At 34.7% G+C, this 16,873-nt stretch overlaps 1 protein-coding gene and 1 long non-coding RNA gene across 2 annotated transcripts; one reads left to right on the top strand and one right to left on the bottom strand.

Moving 5' to 3' along the window:
* Nucleotides 1-3,375: 3,375 nt before the first annotated feature.
* LOC117617958 (putative cell division cycle ATPase) lies at nt 3,376-9,394 on the top strand. The gene is made up of 16 exons (XM_034347599.1): nt 3,376-3,940; nt 4,680-4,801; nt 4,903-4,991; nt 5,094-5,129; nt 5,357-5,450; nt 5,582-5,624; nt 5,718-5,815; nt 5,929-5,993; nt 6,348-6,844; nt 6,954-7,041; nt 7,176-7,274; nt 7,350-7,918; nt 8,072-8,207; nt 8,289-8,357; nt 8,465-8,596; nt 8,704-9,394. The coding sequence occupies exons 1-16, from the start codon at nt 3,723-3,725 to the stop codon at nt 8,815-8,817; spliced, it is 2,469 nt and encodes an 822-aa protein (XP_034203490.1). The 5' UTR covers nt 3,376-3,722; the 3' UTR covers nt 8,818-9,394.
* Nucleotides 9,395-9,915: 521 nt separating this feature from the next.
* On the bottom strand, nt 9,916-10,907 carry LOC117619678. The gene is made up of 2 exons (XR_004584604.1): nt 10,540-10,907; nt 9,916-10,359 (listed from the first exon to the last, which is right to left on the bottom strand). It is a non-coding gene; the product is annotated as an uncharacterized LOC117619678 (long non-coding RNA).
* Between the last annotated feature and the right edge of the window lie 5,966 nt (nt 10,908-16,873).

The raw sequence follows: 16,873 nt of genomic DNA, 5'->3' as shown, positions 1-16,873 counted from the left end.
ATTACTAATATTTTTGTTTAAATTAGGTTTTTGGTTGGGTAGCAGAATAGTGATTTAGCTAAATTAGCAAAGGTGACATGCAACAAAACATGAACAAGGAGGAGGGAGGAGGGAGGAGGGAGGAGGGCTTTACAATCAAGTTTAGTTTGAATGCTTTTTGTCGAAAGTGAATTGAAATCTCCACGATCAAGTTATTTATTATGCATCACCAACATGGAAGGGAACAGAAAAATAAAAAGCTATTGTGAATGATAACTTGATAAATACTTTTAGCAATAAAAAAAAGTTTCGTTCCTCTCTCCACTAACAGGGTTTTTGGAAAAGTTGTTGCACAGGTTCAAATCAAGCTAACCCTTTTCATATGTTATTGTAATTTTTTTTATTATATAGAAACCCTTAATTTGTAATTGGACCTTGAAATTAAACAGGTTATGGCTGGTTTTAATATGTACTAGGAGTGAAATTGAACAGAAAGATGAAGATAAAATGAGAGTTGGGGGTGGAATTTCCCTTTGGGGCCAAACACGTAAGTACACAAGTCACTGCATAATGTTGTATGGCCAGCAAATATTTGGAATACCCTCTCTATGATGTCTCAATGAGGACAAAAATCATATCCGATTCAAAATTCTCCACACGCAATAATCATGAACCAATTAGCAGTAATTTGTGATTAATTGTATAATTCTCTATGCAAATTGCAAATTGCAAAATGCAAAATGATAAATGATGAGAGAGAGAGAGAGAGAGAGAGAGCAGGGGGAATTCATTAAAATGAGCAAAACCCAACCCATTGATATTGAATAATAAAGAAGAAGAATGAAAGAAAGTGGGTTGACCCGACAAGGACCAAGAGTTTAAGAGTTTGAATCATAGTCTAAAATTGTTATTAAAGCCTAATTAAACAAATTAATAATAATAAAAAGAAGCTTTTGGTTTTGGGTTCTGGGTTCTGGGTGTCGACTGTGGTGTGTGACTAAGTAAAAGGTAAAGTGGCATTGCATTGCATGCGTACGTGTAACCCACCAATGGAAATGTTGCCAAAAGATTTGTGAACCAAAGCATGTGCTGCTGAGGTGTAAAAGGCCTCAAGTATACGTGGAACGTGACTAGTATTGTAATTTCACATCCATCCTCTCATATATAAATCCACAATTTGTTGCCCTAGTAAAACCCTAGAGAGAGGAAAGAAAGATTCTCCTATTATATATATATATATATATATAAAATATATGGCACAAATGATAAGTTGATAAGAGCTCTTACTGCTCACATCTGTCTTCTCTTCTTTTCCATTATGAACCTTCTTTTTGGCGACTGCAACTTGCAAGTGCAATGCAAGCAAAGTAAACCCCACAAAAGCCATCACTTTCCTTTGCCCTTTTATTTTTACATTGGAGTCTTTGACGCCACAAAATAACAAAGCCACTGCATGCATAACCCATCACACAAAATACAAGAAAATAAAGTGGTGAAGTGCACAGCAAGAAAAGTAGTAGGAGGGCCAGAATTTGTATGGAAGATTTACGACTGACTGTTTTTTCCTTACTTGTAGAAAAATTCGACCTTGGTTGGACTTGGAATTTTTGTCAATTGTGAGTTTGCGTGGAAGGCTTTGCTCAAATTATTGAACCATACTTTAATACTTTTCTTTGTCATCGAGTTTTTCTTTTTTGTTGCTATTTCGTTGTCATCAGGCATAAAAATCTATAAAATATCTTAAATTTTGATCCCTTATTTAAGTATTTTCCTAAAAAGGGTGATGATTAAGCAAGCAGAATATCTTCGAATAACAGTTTATGAAAAGGTGATGATTTTCTTACTATTCTTTTGTCCATTTTTACTCTCTTTGGTATTTTAAAATACTTTTTACTATTACATACAAATGGGACAAAAAATGAGTGAGAAAATCAGCTCTCTTTATAAAAAATATTTACATTTAAAGTTTTTTTGTAAATTCAAGTACACTTCATACGCAATGTTTTTTTAAAATTTTTTATGATTACATAAATTATTCAAATCTTACTAAAGAGAGTAAAAACTAATGTAGAAAAGAAAAAAAAAAGGTATAAAACCCAAAAGTTCTCCATGTAAAGGTTATTTCTGAAAATGAAAAAGAAATCGGGAGTTTTTATTTTTGTTTCCTTTTTCCTTGTTGAAATAAAAGGTGTGGATACGAACTTAACAAAACGGAAAACTTTATTTTATTATAGAGCCGCCTCCTTTTAGTCTTGTAGCACTTTACATAGTGGCAGCTTGAAAACTGTGGTGGAAAGCAACAAATTTCCCACACAAAAAAAGCAATAAATTTCTTGAAAAGAAAGAAGAAACGTGCAAAATACCTTTCTGAGTCATGTGCTTTCTAAAGTAATTAATGACCGAAAGTAAATATATATTAAAAAAAACCAAACTGTACAAAAAGGTAAATCAATAAAAAAGTTATGTGTCCAATATAATTCGTTTTATACTCCCCTCACGGCTTATCCTATTCACGCACAGTTTATTGTTCGGTAATTCTTGGAAGTTTGTGTCACTGCACAGTTTACACTGCTTTCCTAATTATTTGTTAATTGTATTTACAAAACTTAAATACATTTTAGCTCGCAAATGACTTATTAGTGTAGTGGTTCGGAGTATTTGTTCCTTCGGATAATGTTCTGGGTTCAAATTCTAGAATCCGTGTAGATGTGTGAGTTTAGTATATTATCGTTCCTTTTAATAGTAAATATCCTAAAATTAAAAAAAAAAAAACCCCACACTTAACAAATAAGAAAAAAATTACCCCAGTTAAGATTTTCTAACTGAATATCGTTCTTATCCACAAATAATATGTTATATATAATTCATTATCAGTAAAAAAAATAGTTGTTTTTTCTGTAAATATTTCTTAAATGGCATTGCTGGTCATTAATGTGCAACCAAGCATGTGGATTAACAACTAAAAACTTGAGAGAAGTTGAGCCCACCAAGGTAGGTACAGCATGGTTCTAAATTTGTTGAAGCCAACCAAAATACAACTCAGAGCTACACTGTCGCAGTCTGCAAATTGTGAGACCCATCCCTTGCTAGCTGACACGGGTTAACATATGCCCACAAGAAAATACAGAAAAAAAGGCGGGTAACGTTGTAAAATATGAATGAATTTTGTATAAGATAAACTATTTATACAACTGCAACGAAAATTGGTGGAAAGACAGGAAAAGCAAAGTTGAAAAGGAAAAGAAAAGAAAAGAGAGAAATCCCCCAGATTAGGAGGTCATCGGTAAGTCAAAAAAACAGCTACCAGAGGTAAAAAAGAATCTATCGTTTTCATTGTGTGTTTTCTTTTCTTGGGGGACCATTTAACGTCCACTAGAATGTGTGCCATGCTATAAATAGCTGGGGAGGCTCAAGAACATAAGCAATCCATAGACAAACGTTGTATTCGGACGTGTGTAAAACAACACATACGCACCCAAAGACTCTCTCTTTCTAAGTTTCCTTCTTGTCCAAAAGAAATCCCACCAACCCATCTTCTTGGTTCTTACAAAGTTCATGAATCTCTGACCCATTTGTCGAATCTCAATCGCATTTGGGTGATATCTTCCAGGAAAGTCTGATAAAAAGGCTCTGCCTTTAACTTCTGCTGTTAAAGATAAGAGACTTTTTCTTCAAAGAGTTGGATTTGCAGATACCTTTGAGTTGGTCTTTCTTCAAGATCGGTTAAAGGGTTGGTGGAGCTGATGGAACAGAAGCACATTTTCTTGTCTGCTCTGAGTGTTGGGGTTGGGGTTGGGGTGGGCCTGGGGTTGAGTTCTGGGCAGGCTGTGAGCAAATGGGTAAACGGTAATTGCTCGGCCGATGAGGTTACCGCGGAGCAGATTGAACAGGAGCTGATGAGGCAGGTGCTGGATGGCAGAAACAGCAAAGTTACATTTGAGGAGTTTCCTTATTACCTAAGGTAATTTGACGACTTCTTACCCAATTGCATAGCTTTTATGTTAATCGTTTAAGCAGGCACATGGAAGATGAGTGCGTTGTATATCTAATTTTCCTGGTAGAATGTTGTTAAAGTTTTAACCAATTTTGTAATCATACAATCCATCAAGAAATGATTTTTTTTTTTTTTTTGAACTTATCAACAAATGATTATGCCAAGATCTTCTGCAAGAATTTTCATTTTTTTTTTCTTTCTGGGCAAAATTTTGTTTACATGAATGTGTTACCAGTTGACTAATTAGCTTGATTATTTACTATAATGGCTATGTTAAATTTTTCTGGGTTTTTGTTGTTTTAATTAATGGGTTTTTTCAACGATGAATTTTTATCAGCCATGGATATTAGCATATTGTACTTTTGCTAAATTGCTATTGAATCCAATCTTTGCTTTTATGGATGCTGAGCCTTTTTGATTTTTTTGTTTTCCTTCGGCTTTTAACTGTGTTTTGGAGCAACCCATCAAGTTGTGTCTTTTAAGTTATCAAAACAGGTCAATCGTAGCAACGAAAATTAAGGGTTAACACTACCATCCGGCTGGTGGAAGAATATATTGAAGGGCGGAAAAATACTTCTAAGATATTGCATATATAAGTACTCCTAGTTATATAAAATCTGACTTCTGAAACTTGAACTTGTGGTGACGCAACATTTCTTGCTCTTATTATAATTTACATCTTCTGTTTTAATGATGGCAATGACAGAGAAAGAACTCGGATGTTGTTAACAAGTGCTGCATATGTTCATCTGAAACACTCTGACTTATCCAAGCACACCCGGAACCTTTCACCTGCAAGTAGAGCTATTTTGCTCTCAGGACCTGCTGGTATGATATTTAAAACTGTCATCTGATTTTTGGTTTTCCATTGAAATTTTTATGCCTTAAATTCTTTGAGCTAACCTAATTGTATGTTTTATTTCCCAAAGAACTTTATCATCAAATGCTCGCCAAGGCTTTAGCACATTACTTTGAGTCGAAGTTGCTGTTGTTGGACATTACTGACTTTTCTATCAAGGTAAACTATGTGCAACTTTAATTTTCATTGAATTTGGTTGGTATGTATAGATCCATTAAATTGACAGTAGTACTTAAACCTCTCATTTTTACATGTTTACAGATCCAGAGTAAATATGGGTGTGCCAAAAGAGAACCTGTAAGCTCTCTCTGCTTCATAAGGAGGAACTAAGAATGCTTTTAATCTTTTCTGAATTCTTAATGTACATATTAGATTTTCTAGGTGGTGAAGCATGAATCCAATGTAGTAGTTGCTTTGTTGTTTAAACTCAAAATCAATGTTATACATTTCTGCACTTCATGTAGAAGGAAAGTTTGAATTAGCTCAAGTGGAGTTTTTCCTAATTCATTGCCTTCTCTTTGTAGTATCTTAAGAGGTCTATCTCAGAGGTGACAATGGAGCGAATGTCCAGTTTGCTTGGGTCTTTCTCAATCCTTCCTTCAAGTGGGGACAGTAAAGGTAAAAGAAGTAAAGCCATATTATTTTATTGTTAATGCTCCTCTGATTGAATCCTTGTTCATGTCCTCAGTTTAGTGACAATTGGTAATGTTCGCTCTTCACTGTTGTTATAATCAATCGTTTTCTTACAGGCACATTATGCCGGCAAAGCAGTACTACAGATCTCAAATCAAGGTAGAGTAAGGGGTCATGGATCTTGATTTAAAAGGTGCCACAGTGGTTACATGTAATGTTTTGTTTCTAAAACATCCTGTCTAATATCTGCAGGGGCGCTGAAGGGCCAAATAATTCAACGCTTCAAAGAAATGCCTCCTCTGCATCTGATATGAGTAGCTTCAGTTCCAAATGTGCTCCCACAAGTTCAGGTTTGTTCATACAGTGAAATACTGGCTCTTTAAGTATCAAGCTTTTATGTTTTAGCTAAGCAGAAACTTGCTTCGAAATTATACTTATTACTTGGTGATTCTTTGTTTTTCAGCTCCTCTCAAACGCGTGACCAGCTGGTGTTTCGATGAGAAACTTTTTCTACAGTCACTTTACAAGGTAATGTCTCTTTTTTTATTTGGTCACATACAAGGTAATGTTATCATATCATATTTATGCACAAGCATGTTTAGATGATACTTTCAGTTGATGCACATGATGATAGATACTAGATGATGTGAGTGGTGTTACAATTCTCAAGTTCAGGCTGATAGCCTTTTCTTCCTTTTGATATAACTGGTGTCCCAATCACTTGCCATTTTACCCACTTGATGCATACTTCATTTTATAGATATAAGTTCTTTCCTTGTGTATGCAAGACTTAAGTCAATATAGACTAGATAGTTATGTGGGTTCAATATATCTGAAAAGGTAAGGTAATGCTAATAGGCATGCGTCTTATTTTTCTTACAGGTCTTAGCTTCCATATCAGAAACTGGTTCGATCATTTTATACATCAGGGATGTTGAGAAGCTTTTTCTCCAATCACGGCGGTTATACAATTTGTTCAATAAAATGTTAAAGAGACTTTCAGGGTCAGTGTTAATACTTGGTTCCCGGATGTTAGACGCTGAAGATGATTGCAAAGAAGTTGATGAGAGGCTTGCTGGTTTGTTCCCATACAATATTGAGATCAGCCCCCCTGAAGATGAGATTCATCTTGTCAGCTGGAAAGCCCAACTGGAAGAGGACATGAAGATGATCCAGTTCCACGATAACAAAAACCACATAGCTGAGGTACTTGCATCAAATGATCTTGAGTGTGACGATCTAGGTTCCATCTGCCATGCAGACACAATGGTCCTCAGCAACTACATAGAAGAAATCGTTGTATCAGCGATATCTTATCATTTAATGCAAAACAAGGATCCAGAATATAGAAATGGAAAGCTTGTTATATCATCAACGAGGTAAATGCCAAGTTTCTGTATGCTTGATTTCATTGATATATTTTTGTTATATTTTATTGCAGAACAGACTGTTTTATCTATCTAATTACCCATTCTGGATCTGGAACAGTTTGTCCCATGGATTGAGTATATTCCAGGAGGGAAAAAGTGGCGGGAAAGATTCTCTGAAACTGGAGACCAATGCTGATTCCAATAAGGTTTTTTTTTTTTTTTTCCCTTTTCCTCTTCCGTATTTTTATTTTCACTCTTGATGTTTTTCAGGAAGTGGATCAAATGGAAATACTCTAACATTCTGATGTCTTAATGGTTTATCATTTCTATTAAATTCTAGGAAACTGAAGGGGAAGAGGCTGTCGGTGCAAAGACTGAAACAGAGAAATCTGGTCCTGCAGTAAAGAAGGACAGCGAGAATCCACCTCCGCCAAAAGTTGTAAGTTCAAGTCCTTCAATAGTGTGCATAAAATCCTCCTGGTTGTCTTATTGAATTTTCATGGTGTTCGTGCAGGAAGTTGCACCTGACAATGAATTTGAGAAGCGCATAAGGCCAGAGGTTATCCCTGCAAATGAGATTGGAGTCACATTTGCAGACATTGGTGCATTGGATGATATTAAAGAATCACTTCAGGAGTTGGTCATGCTCCCCCTTCGAAGACCAGACCTTTTCAAAGGTGGGCTTCTTAAGCCTTGTAGAGGCATTTTGCTTTTTGGTCCTCCTGGCACTGGAAAAACAATGCTAGCAAAAGCCATTGCAAATGAAGCGGGAGCAAGTTTTATCAATGTCTCGATGTCCACCATCACTTCAAAATGGTTTGGAGAAGATGAAAAAAACGTCCGAGCTCTGTTCACACTTGCAGCAAAGGTCTCCCCAACTATTATCTTTGTGGATGAAGTTGACAGCATGCTTGGGCAGAGGACCAGAGTTGGGGAGCATGAGGCCATGAGGAAGATAAAAAACGAGTTCATGACACACTGGGATGGGCTGTTGACAAAAACCGGAGAGCGAATTCTTGTTCTGGCTGCAACCAACAGACCATTTGACCTTGATGAAGCAATCATCAGGCGGTTTGAGCGCAGGTATAAATCTATATTTTATTGTAGTCAGAGTTCGCAACATTCCTTTTCAATTTTCTTACATTTTTTGTTGATCGGTAACTCTTATATGACAGAAAAAATTTGTGACTTCAACTTCATGTCTGCTAATTTTGAACTCTTTTTTGTGTTGAACAGAGTCATGGTTGGTCTTCCCTCCGTCGAGAATAGGGAAATGATCTTGAAAACTCTTCTTTCAAAAGAAAAGGTTGAAAATCTAGACTTCAAGGAGCTTGCAACCATGACAGAAGGTTACAGTGGCAGTGATCTTAAGGTTAGTTTTTGAATCGATAATATTATAACCTTAAATTGTAATCAGTATGATGAGCTCATGAAACTAACTACTGGAAAACAGAACTTGTGTGTGACAGCAGCTTATCGACCTGTGAGGGAGCTTATACAACAGGAGAGACAAAAGGATATGGTAACTAACTACCTCTTACGCTCTTCCTCTGCCTTAGCAATATTCTTATTTTTCCAAATTCTCATTTACAGTAATGCTTAATGATTTTCAAATACTTGGAACTACAGGAAAAGAAGAAGAGAGAAGCACAAGGCAAGAGCACAGAAGATGCTTCAGAGACAAAAGAGGAAGAGAAAGAGGACCAAGAAATTACTCTGAGAGCTTTAAACATGGAAGATATGCGGCAGGCAAAGAATCAGGTAACTAACTTGACCTTTTTTCAACATTTTGCCTCCATAAACTGCCATCTCTTTTATGTGTGTTAAGTTTTGCATGTATGTTTATACATGTCTATGGTGTGATGCAGGTTGCTGCCAGTTTCGCTTCAGAGGGTTCAGTAATGAGTGAGCTGAAACAGTGGAATGAATTGTACGGAGAAGGTGGCTCAAGGAAGAAGCAACAACTCACTTACTTCCTGTAAAACATTAATGATACATGGGGAAGCAGGAGTCCTAGACAGTGATCAGCTTCATTCTTCGAGAAAGAATGTGAAGATTTGAGGAAGTTGGAAACTCCACCTGAAACACAAATGTTTGATGGCTCGTGACAACGTGACGATCAATTAGAAGCAGCTCTAGCTCTGATCCTCAAACAAAGAAAACGTTACAACCCAATGAACGTATACACTGGCGTACAATATACATATATATTGTATTTTGTAAGAGAGGGTTTGGCATTTGTTCACCAAATGTAAAGGGAGGGTGGGTTCTCGGTATTTTATTAAGCCGTCTTGCAAGCAAAATACCACCAGCTGGGGTTTTAGTCATGTTCTGTGAACGTGTGGTATTTGGAAATGCATGCGGGATTTCAGATTGGTGAGGAGGGAACTTGGAGTGAATTTAATTTGTTTGATATGATATATATATATATATATATATAGCCTGTAGCTTATGGACAATATTCAAATACAGTCAGAGCATTTGTACATTGTTTTTAAATTCTGTAACACTTGATAATACATTGCTCTCTGTATTACATAAAACATGTGAATTACGGCACTCATGTCCCTGTACAGGATCTGTTCCTGATTGCCGCTTTCGCTTATACGTTTTATCGAGAATGGCCATAGGCAGGGTGACAGTCATGAATGTCTCTCTAAATCCTTATTTGTTATGAATTACTTATTTTTCTTCTTTTATCTTATGTGACAAAAAGAAAACTAAAAGAAAAACTTGGAGAAAGAGAGATTACAATGATAATGATAGTGGGAAAGTTTGGATCTCTAAGTATTTGAAGACATATAAAATTGAGAGAAGAAAGCTGGAGAGCTCTATGACTTTTCTTTACTTTGAAGTTTATAACTCACACTCCAAAGCAAAGTCTACCGCTTAATGAAGTCTTTAAAATCCATGAGATTCTGAGCACCAAAAACTGTGTAGCCCCGTGATTTTTATGGATTTGTTTTTCTAAAAAAACTGACTTTGAAACTCCTAGTTATAAATACCACAATAGTTTTGAACAGATTCGAGAAGCAAGCAAATAAGGGAATAGATTTTAATAGCATTCCGAAAGGGCATGCTGATTTACAATCATCCAAGCATTCCTCCATTACATCTTAAGCTAATTAAGGATCCATTATATTACACGGAGCACATATATGATAGTGATTGATTATATCTACCCTAGACAAGACAAGGACAAATATTTAAACTACACAACAACCAGTGCGAAAAAAAACATACAAAACCTTCCCCCACCCCATCCTAAAATGGCTAGCAAACCAGGACGGGCATAACCTAACAAGGTAAGCAACTCAAAGAGATAGAGCAATTTACCAATGCCGCATAACAGCACGAAAGCGTCCATGGATGCAAACTTAGGTACACTTAAAACCATGGCAGATTGACAAAAATATCACAAAGTCTATGAGAATGATGATCTCCACAACAATCAATTTTATCTTCATATTCTGAAACCACATCTTCCTTTTCATTTTTGTTCCCTGTGTCCTGAAATCTTGGGCCTACAACACAAACACACCATTGTTTTCAACATATAAAAACGCCATATCAACAGCACAAAAGAGGAAAGGAAATTAAAAGATGATTTTTAAAATAAATATAAAAACTTGGAGAGAAAACCATATCACTCTCCATCACCCAAACCTAATAAACTAAACATAAGTTATGCTTCTTCGACTAACCTGGGAGCGAAGATTATCAGTTTTGTCCACCAACAGCTCAATCTTCTCACCGCGGTCAAGAACCTGCAGAATAGATGAATTTCCATGACTAAAAATGGATGACATATTTACCTACTTGGAATCAGAATGAAAATCGGCCTAGGCGGGTGGCTAGGCGGGCGCTAGGCGGCTAGGCGGCTAGGCGGAGTCTTGATATTCCTTTTGTCTTCTTCTTCCTCTTCTCCTTCTGATCCTATTTGGGTATCAGAGCTTGGTTCCGAGAACATGGGCAAAAACCCTCTTTCTCCACAACAAATGGGTTCTCTAGACTTGGAGCTACATCTCCACAAAGAAAAACTCAAGCTTCGCTTCAAAAACTCTAGCGAACCCATTTCTTGCACAAAAACTCGTTGTTTCAAATTTTTTTTTTTAAAAAATAGTATAGCCGACCGGCTGTACTCCGTAGGTGGTACCTTTCTTACAAATAGTACAGCCGGTTGGCGATACTTGGTTTTATTAATGTTTCTAAAAATTAGTATAGCTGCGCGTCCATACTTGGTTTTTCTTATTTTTTTAAAAAATAGTATAGCCGCCCGGCTATACTATATATTTAGATTATAGCCGCCCGGCTATACCCTTTTTAAAAAAGACTATTAACAGTACAGAGGGTTTAAAATAATAATTAAAAATAGTATAGCCGGAGCAAAGCCTTGGGAGCTCGGTCGTGTAATCTTTCATTGATCCCGGTTGCTCAGCGCAATATCTATATCGATGCACTCTCCAGGCCCAAAGAACTTCAAAAATCTCACCAAAAACTACGACCATGAATCCAAGCTGTGGTACGGCTTGTACAAGCCTGACATCCATGGAATCGCATCCCCCCGTAACTGAAGGAACGCAACCTCCACTTTCTTCTCCTCGGAAAATTTTCAATAAGACACACAAAATTCACGTATAATGCAAATAATTCTCACGTACTATTGAATAATAACAACATGTGTATAAAAATTATATTAAAATATCAAATAGTGGAAGATTAATATTTGTTTTGGATAGGCGGCAAATTAATATCCATAAGGTACAAACAAATGCAAGTAGGAGGGTCCTTTTTTATTATTAATTTTTTAATTGAATAGTATAGCCGTGCGGCTATACCTATTTTATTTAATTTTTTTTTTACAAAAAGGGGAGTACGGCCGCCAGGCTATACTCCGTCTTTTTAATATTTTTTTTAAAAAAGACATGTGTTGACACGTGGAGCTTAATGGCTGGGCTCCTTTTTTTAATTTAAAAATAGTATAGCCGCACGGCTATACTGAGTTTTCAAAATTTTTTTTGAAAAAGCCATGTGGTGACAGGTGGCGCCTAATGAGAGGGCACGTTTTTACATTAAAAAATAGTATAGCCGCACGGCTATACTCTGTTTCAAAATTTTTTTCACATGCATACCTTGACACGTCGCTCTTTACGCTTGGGGCCATTTTTTATTTTTAAAAATAGTATAGCCGCATGGCTATACTCAGTTTTCAAATTTTTTTAAAAGCCATCTGTTGACACGTGGCGCCTAATGATTGGGCATTTTTTATATTAAAAAATAGTACGGCCGGACGGCTATACCCTGTTTTGTTTCACATGCTTGTGTTGACACGTGGCGATTAATGGATGAGGAATTTTTTATATTTAAAAATAGTATAGCCGCCTGGCTATACTCAGTTTTCAAATTTTTTTAAAAAAGCCATGTGATGACAGGTGGCCCCTAATGATTGGGGAGCCATTTTTTATTTAAAAATAGTATAGCCTAGCGGCTAGACTCAGTTTTCAAATTTTTTTTTAGAAAGCCATGTGTTGACACGTGGCGCCTAATGACTGTGGACCTTTTTACATTTAAAAATAGTATAGCCGCACGGCTATACTATGTTTCGCAATTTTTTCCACATGCATGTGTTGACACGTGGCTCTTAATGCTTGGGGGCCTTTTTTATATTTTAAAACAGTATAGCCGGGCGGCTATACTCAGTTTGCATATTTTTTTTAAAAAAGACATGTGTTGACACGTGGCGCCTCACGCTTGGGGGGCCTTTTTCTATTAAAAATAGTATAGCCCCACGGCTATACTCTGTTTTGAAATTTTTTTCCATGCATGTGTTGACAGGTGTCTCTTAATTCTTTTTTGGGGGGGGGGGGGGAAAACAGACTCAGTTTTGAAATTTATATATCTATATATATATACACACACATCTGTAGGTATGTATTTTTCAACAATACATTTGTGTTCTATACACGTCTCACGTTTTGACTAAAAGGCAAACATACAACATTCGTATTGTACATATACGTACGTATTTATAGTGTTTTATACACGTATTTTTTAGGAAATTTTCAATAAGACACGCAAAATTCATGTATAATGCAAATAATTCTCACGTATTATTGAATAATATCAACATGTGTATAAAAATTATATTAAAATATCAAATAGTGGAAGATTAATATTTATTTTGGATAGGTGGCAAATTAATATCCATAAGGTACAAACAAATGCAAGTAGGAGGGTCCTTTTTTATTATTAATTTTTTAATTGAAAATAGTATAGCCGCACGGCTATACGGAGTTTTCAAATTTTTTTTGAAAAAGCCATGTTGTGACAGGTGGCGCCTAATGAGTGGGCACTTTTTTATATTAAAAAATAGTAGAGCCGCACGGCTATACTCTGTTGCGAAATTTTTTTCACATGCATACGTTGACACGTGACTCTTTACGCTTGGGGCCTTTTTTATATTTAAAAATAGTATAGCCGCACGGCTATACTCAGTTTTCAAATTTTTTTAAAAGCCATCTGTTGACACGTGGTGCCTAATGATTGGGGACATTTTATATTAAAAATAGTACAGCCGCACTGCTATACCATGTTTTGTTTCACGTGCTTCTGTTGACACGTGGCGCTTAATGGATGTGGAATTTTTTATATTTAAAAATACTATAGCCGCAAGGCTATACTCAGTTTTCAAATTTTTTTTAAAAAAGCCATGTGATGACAAGTGGCTCCTAATGATTGCAGAGCCATTTTTTATTTAAAAATAGTATAGCCGCGAGGCTATACTCAGTTTTCAAAATTTTTTATATTTAAAAATACTATAGCCGCGCGGCTATACTAAGTTTTCAAAAAAAATTTAGAAAGCCATGCGGCTATACTATTTTGGGATTTTGAATAACAGTCCAGCCGGCCGGCTCTACCTTTTGGGATTTTGAAAAATAGTACAGCCGCACGGCTGTACTCTTTGGGACACGTGGCGCCTAGTTGATGGAGGCTCTTTTTTTTAAAACAAAAAAAGTACAGCCGACCGGCTATACTCTGTTTTTTTAAAAAAATATGGACACGTTGCGCCTAAACGTTGGGGGTCCTCCTTTTTATATTAAAAATAGTATAGCCGCATGGCTATACTTAGTTTTTATTTTTTTAATTAAAAAGTAGACACGTGGCGCCTAAACGTTGGGGGTCCTCTTTTTTATATTAAAAATAGTATAGCCGCACGGCTATACACAGTTTTTTTTTTTTAGTAGAATTTAAATTTTTATGAAAAGTTTGGCTACACCCTTTAAGTGGCATAGTATGTATTTCACTTTTTTAATTACTTTGATTAGTAATTAACTTAGTAAGTATTAAAGGAGAAAAAGAAAAAGAGAAATTGAATTATTATTCATTAAGTAATATAATTCATGAAGTTAATTAAATATTTAATCATAATCAGTCATTAAATAAATAATAATTAAAATATAATTGCTAATTCAACTAATTAAATCTCCAAATATATTATGTAGTTAATAAAAATAAAAGTTTAAAAAATTAATTAACCTAAACATCCTAAGTTTATATTTATTTTTTAAAAATAAGACCTCTCCCGACGAAATTTCGTCGGCAAAAATATTTTCGTCGGGGAAAACCTAATCCGGCAAATTTTGTCGGCATAGATCTTTGCCGACGAAATTTCGTCGGGAGAAGTGTTCATGCTTTTTTTTTTTGTTTTGAAAAGTATAAAATTTTAAAATATAAAATTAGTTTCTTTACTTTTTCTTTTGGCCAACTTCCTTCATTTAATATATGTAATTAAGTAATATCTTATTCTTTTTTAATTATTTTAATTAGTCGTAATATATATATATATATATAAGTATATGTATATGTGTGTGTGTACGTACGTAGTTTTCAATAATACATTCGTGTTCTATATGCATCTCCTTTTTTTAAAAAGCAAACATACAATAGTCGTATTGTACATGTTTGTACGTATTTGTAATGCTTTTTAAAAAATAAAAAAATTTAATTTAATCCTTTTTAATAAACATATAATTACTTTCTTTGCTTTTGTTATTTGGCCCACTTCTTTAATTCAATACATGTGATTGAGTAACATATTAGCCTTTTTGAATTACTTTAATTAGTAATTATTAATTAGTATTAAAAAATTATAGAAAAAGTCCACAAAATAATTAAATTCTATTTACATAGTATAGCCGCGCGGCTGTACTATTTTTCTTTTTGAAAAATAGTCTAGCCGGCCGGCTATACCTTTTGGGATTTTGAAAAATAGTACAGCCGCACGGCTGTACCTTTTTGGGACACGTGGCGCCTTGTCGATGGAGGCTCTTTTTTTTAAAACAAAAAAAAGTACGGCCGCGCGGCTATACTCTGTGTTTTTTTAAAAAAATGTGGACACGTGGCGCCTAAACATTGGGGGTCCTCCTTTTTATATTAAAAATAGTATAGCCGCGCGGCTATACTCAGTTTTTTTTTTTTAATTTTTTTTAATTTTTTTTTAAAATTTAAATTTTTATGAAAAGTTTGGCTACACCCTTTAAGTAGCATAGTATGTATTTCACTTTTTTAATTACTTTGATTAGTAATTAACTTAGTGAATATTAAAGGAGAAAAGAAAAAGAGAAATTGAATTACTATTCATTAAGTAATATAATTCATGAAGTTAATTAAATATTTAATCATAATCAGTCATTAAATAAATAATAATAAAATATAATTGCTAATTCAACTAATTAAATCTCCAAATATATTATGTAGTTAATAAAAATAAAAGTTTTAAAAAATTAATTAACCTAAACATCCTAAGTTTATATTTATTTTTTAAAAATAAGACCTCTCCCGACGAAATTTCGTCGGCAAAGATATTTTCGTCGGGGGAAACCTAATCCGGCAAATTTTGTCGGCATAGATCTTTGCCGACGAAATTTCGTCGGGAGAAGTGTTCATGTGTTTTTTTTTTTTGAAAAGTATAAAATTTTAAAATATAAAATTAGTTTCTTTACTTTTTCTTTTGGCCAACTTCCTTCATTTAATATATGTAATTAAGTAATATCTTATTCTTTTTTAATTACTTTAATTAGTCATAATATATATATATATATATATATTAACAACATGTGTAATGCAAATAATTATCACGTATTATTGAATAATAACAACATGTGTATAAAAATTATATTAAAATATCCAATAGTGGACGATTAATATTTGTTTTGGATAGGTGGCAAATTAATATCCATAAGGTATAAACAAATGCAAGTAGGAGGGTCCTTTTTTATTATTAATTTTTTAATTGAACTGTATAGCCGTACGGCTATACCTATTTTAGTTATTTAAAAAAAGGGGAGTACGGCCGCCTGGCTATACTCGGTGTTTTTAATATTTTTTTTAAAAAGGCATGTGTTGACACGTGGCGCTTAATGACTGGGGTCTTTTTTTTAATTTAAAAATAGTATAGCCTCTCGGCTATACTGAGTATTCAAATTTTTTTTGAAAAAGCCTTGTGGTGACAGGTGGCGCCTAATGAGTGGGCACTTTTTTATATTTAAAAATAGTATAGCCGCACGTCTATACTCTGTTTCGAAATTTTTTTCACATGCATACGTCGACACGTGGCTCTTTACGCTTGAGGCCATTTTTTATTTTTAAAAATAGTATAGCCGCACGGCTATACTCAGTTTTCAAATTTGTTTAAAAGCCATGTTTTGACACGTGGCGCCTAATGATTGGGGACATTTTATATTAAAAATAGTACAGCCGCACTGCTATACCATGTTTTGTTTCACATGCTTGTGTTGACACGTGGCGTTTAATGATTGGAGAATTTTTTATATTTAAAAATAGTATAGCCGAACGGCTATACTCAGTTTTCAAATTTTTTTAAAAAAGCCATGTGATGACAGGTGGCGCCTAATGATTGGGGAGCCATTTTCTATTTAAAAATAGTATAGCCGCTTGGCTATACTCAGTTTTCAAAATTTTTTAAAAAAGCCATGTGTTAACACGTGGCGCCTAATGATTGTGGACTTTTTTATATTT

The sequence above is a fragment of the Prunus dulcis genome, chromosome 2 (genome assembly GCF_902201215.1).
Source record: "Prunus dulcis chromosome 2, ALMONDv2, whole genome shotgun sequence".
In the NCBI taxonomy this organism is placed as follows: domain Eukaryota; kingdom Viridiplantae; phylum Streptophyta; class Magnoliopsida; order Rosales; family Rosaceae; genus Prunus; species Prunus dulcis.
Note: the sequence above shows the minus strand (reverse complement) of the source record. Positions and strands in the feature narration are given on the sequence as shown.

Bases quoted from the DNA above. Each gene is read 5' to 3' on its own strand.
- LOC117617958 (XM_034347599.1), top strand. From the start codon at position 3,723: ATGGAACAGAAGCACATTTTCTTGTCTGCTCTGAGTGTTGGGGTTGGG. The intron at 7,919-8,071 runs GTATAAATCTAT...TGTGTTGAACAG, and splicing joins ATCAGGCGGTTTGAGCGCAG to AGTCATGGTTGGTCTTCCCT. The intron at 8,208-8,288 runs GTTAGTTTTTGA...ACTGGAAAACAG, and splicing joins ACAGTGGCAGTGATCTTAAG to AACTTGTGTGTGACAGCAGC.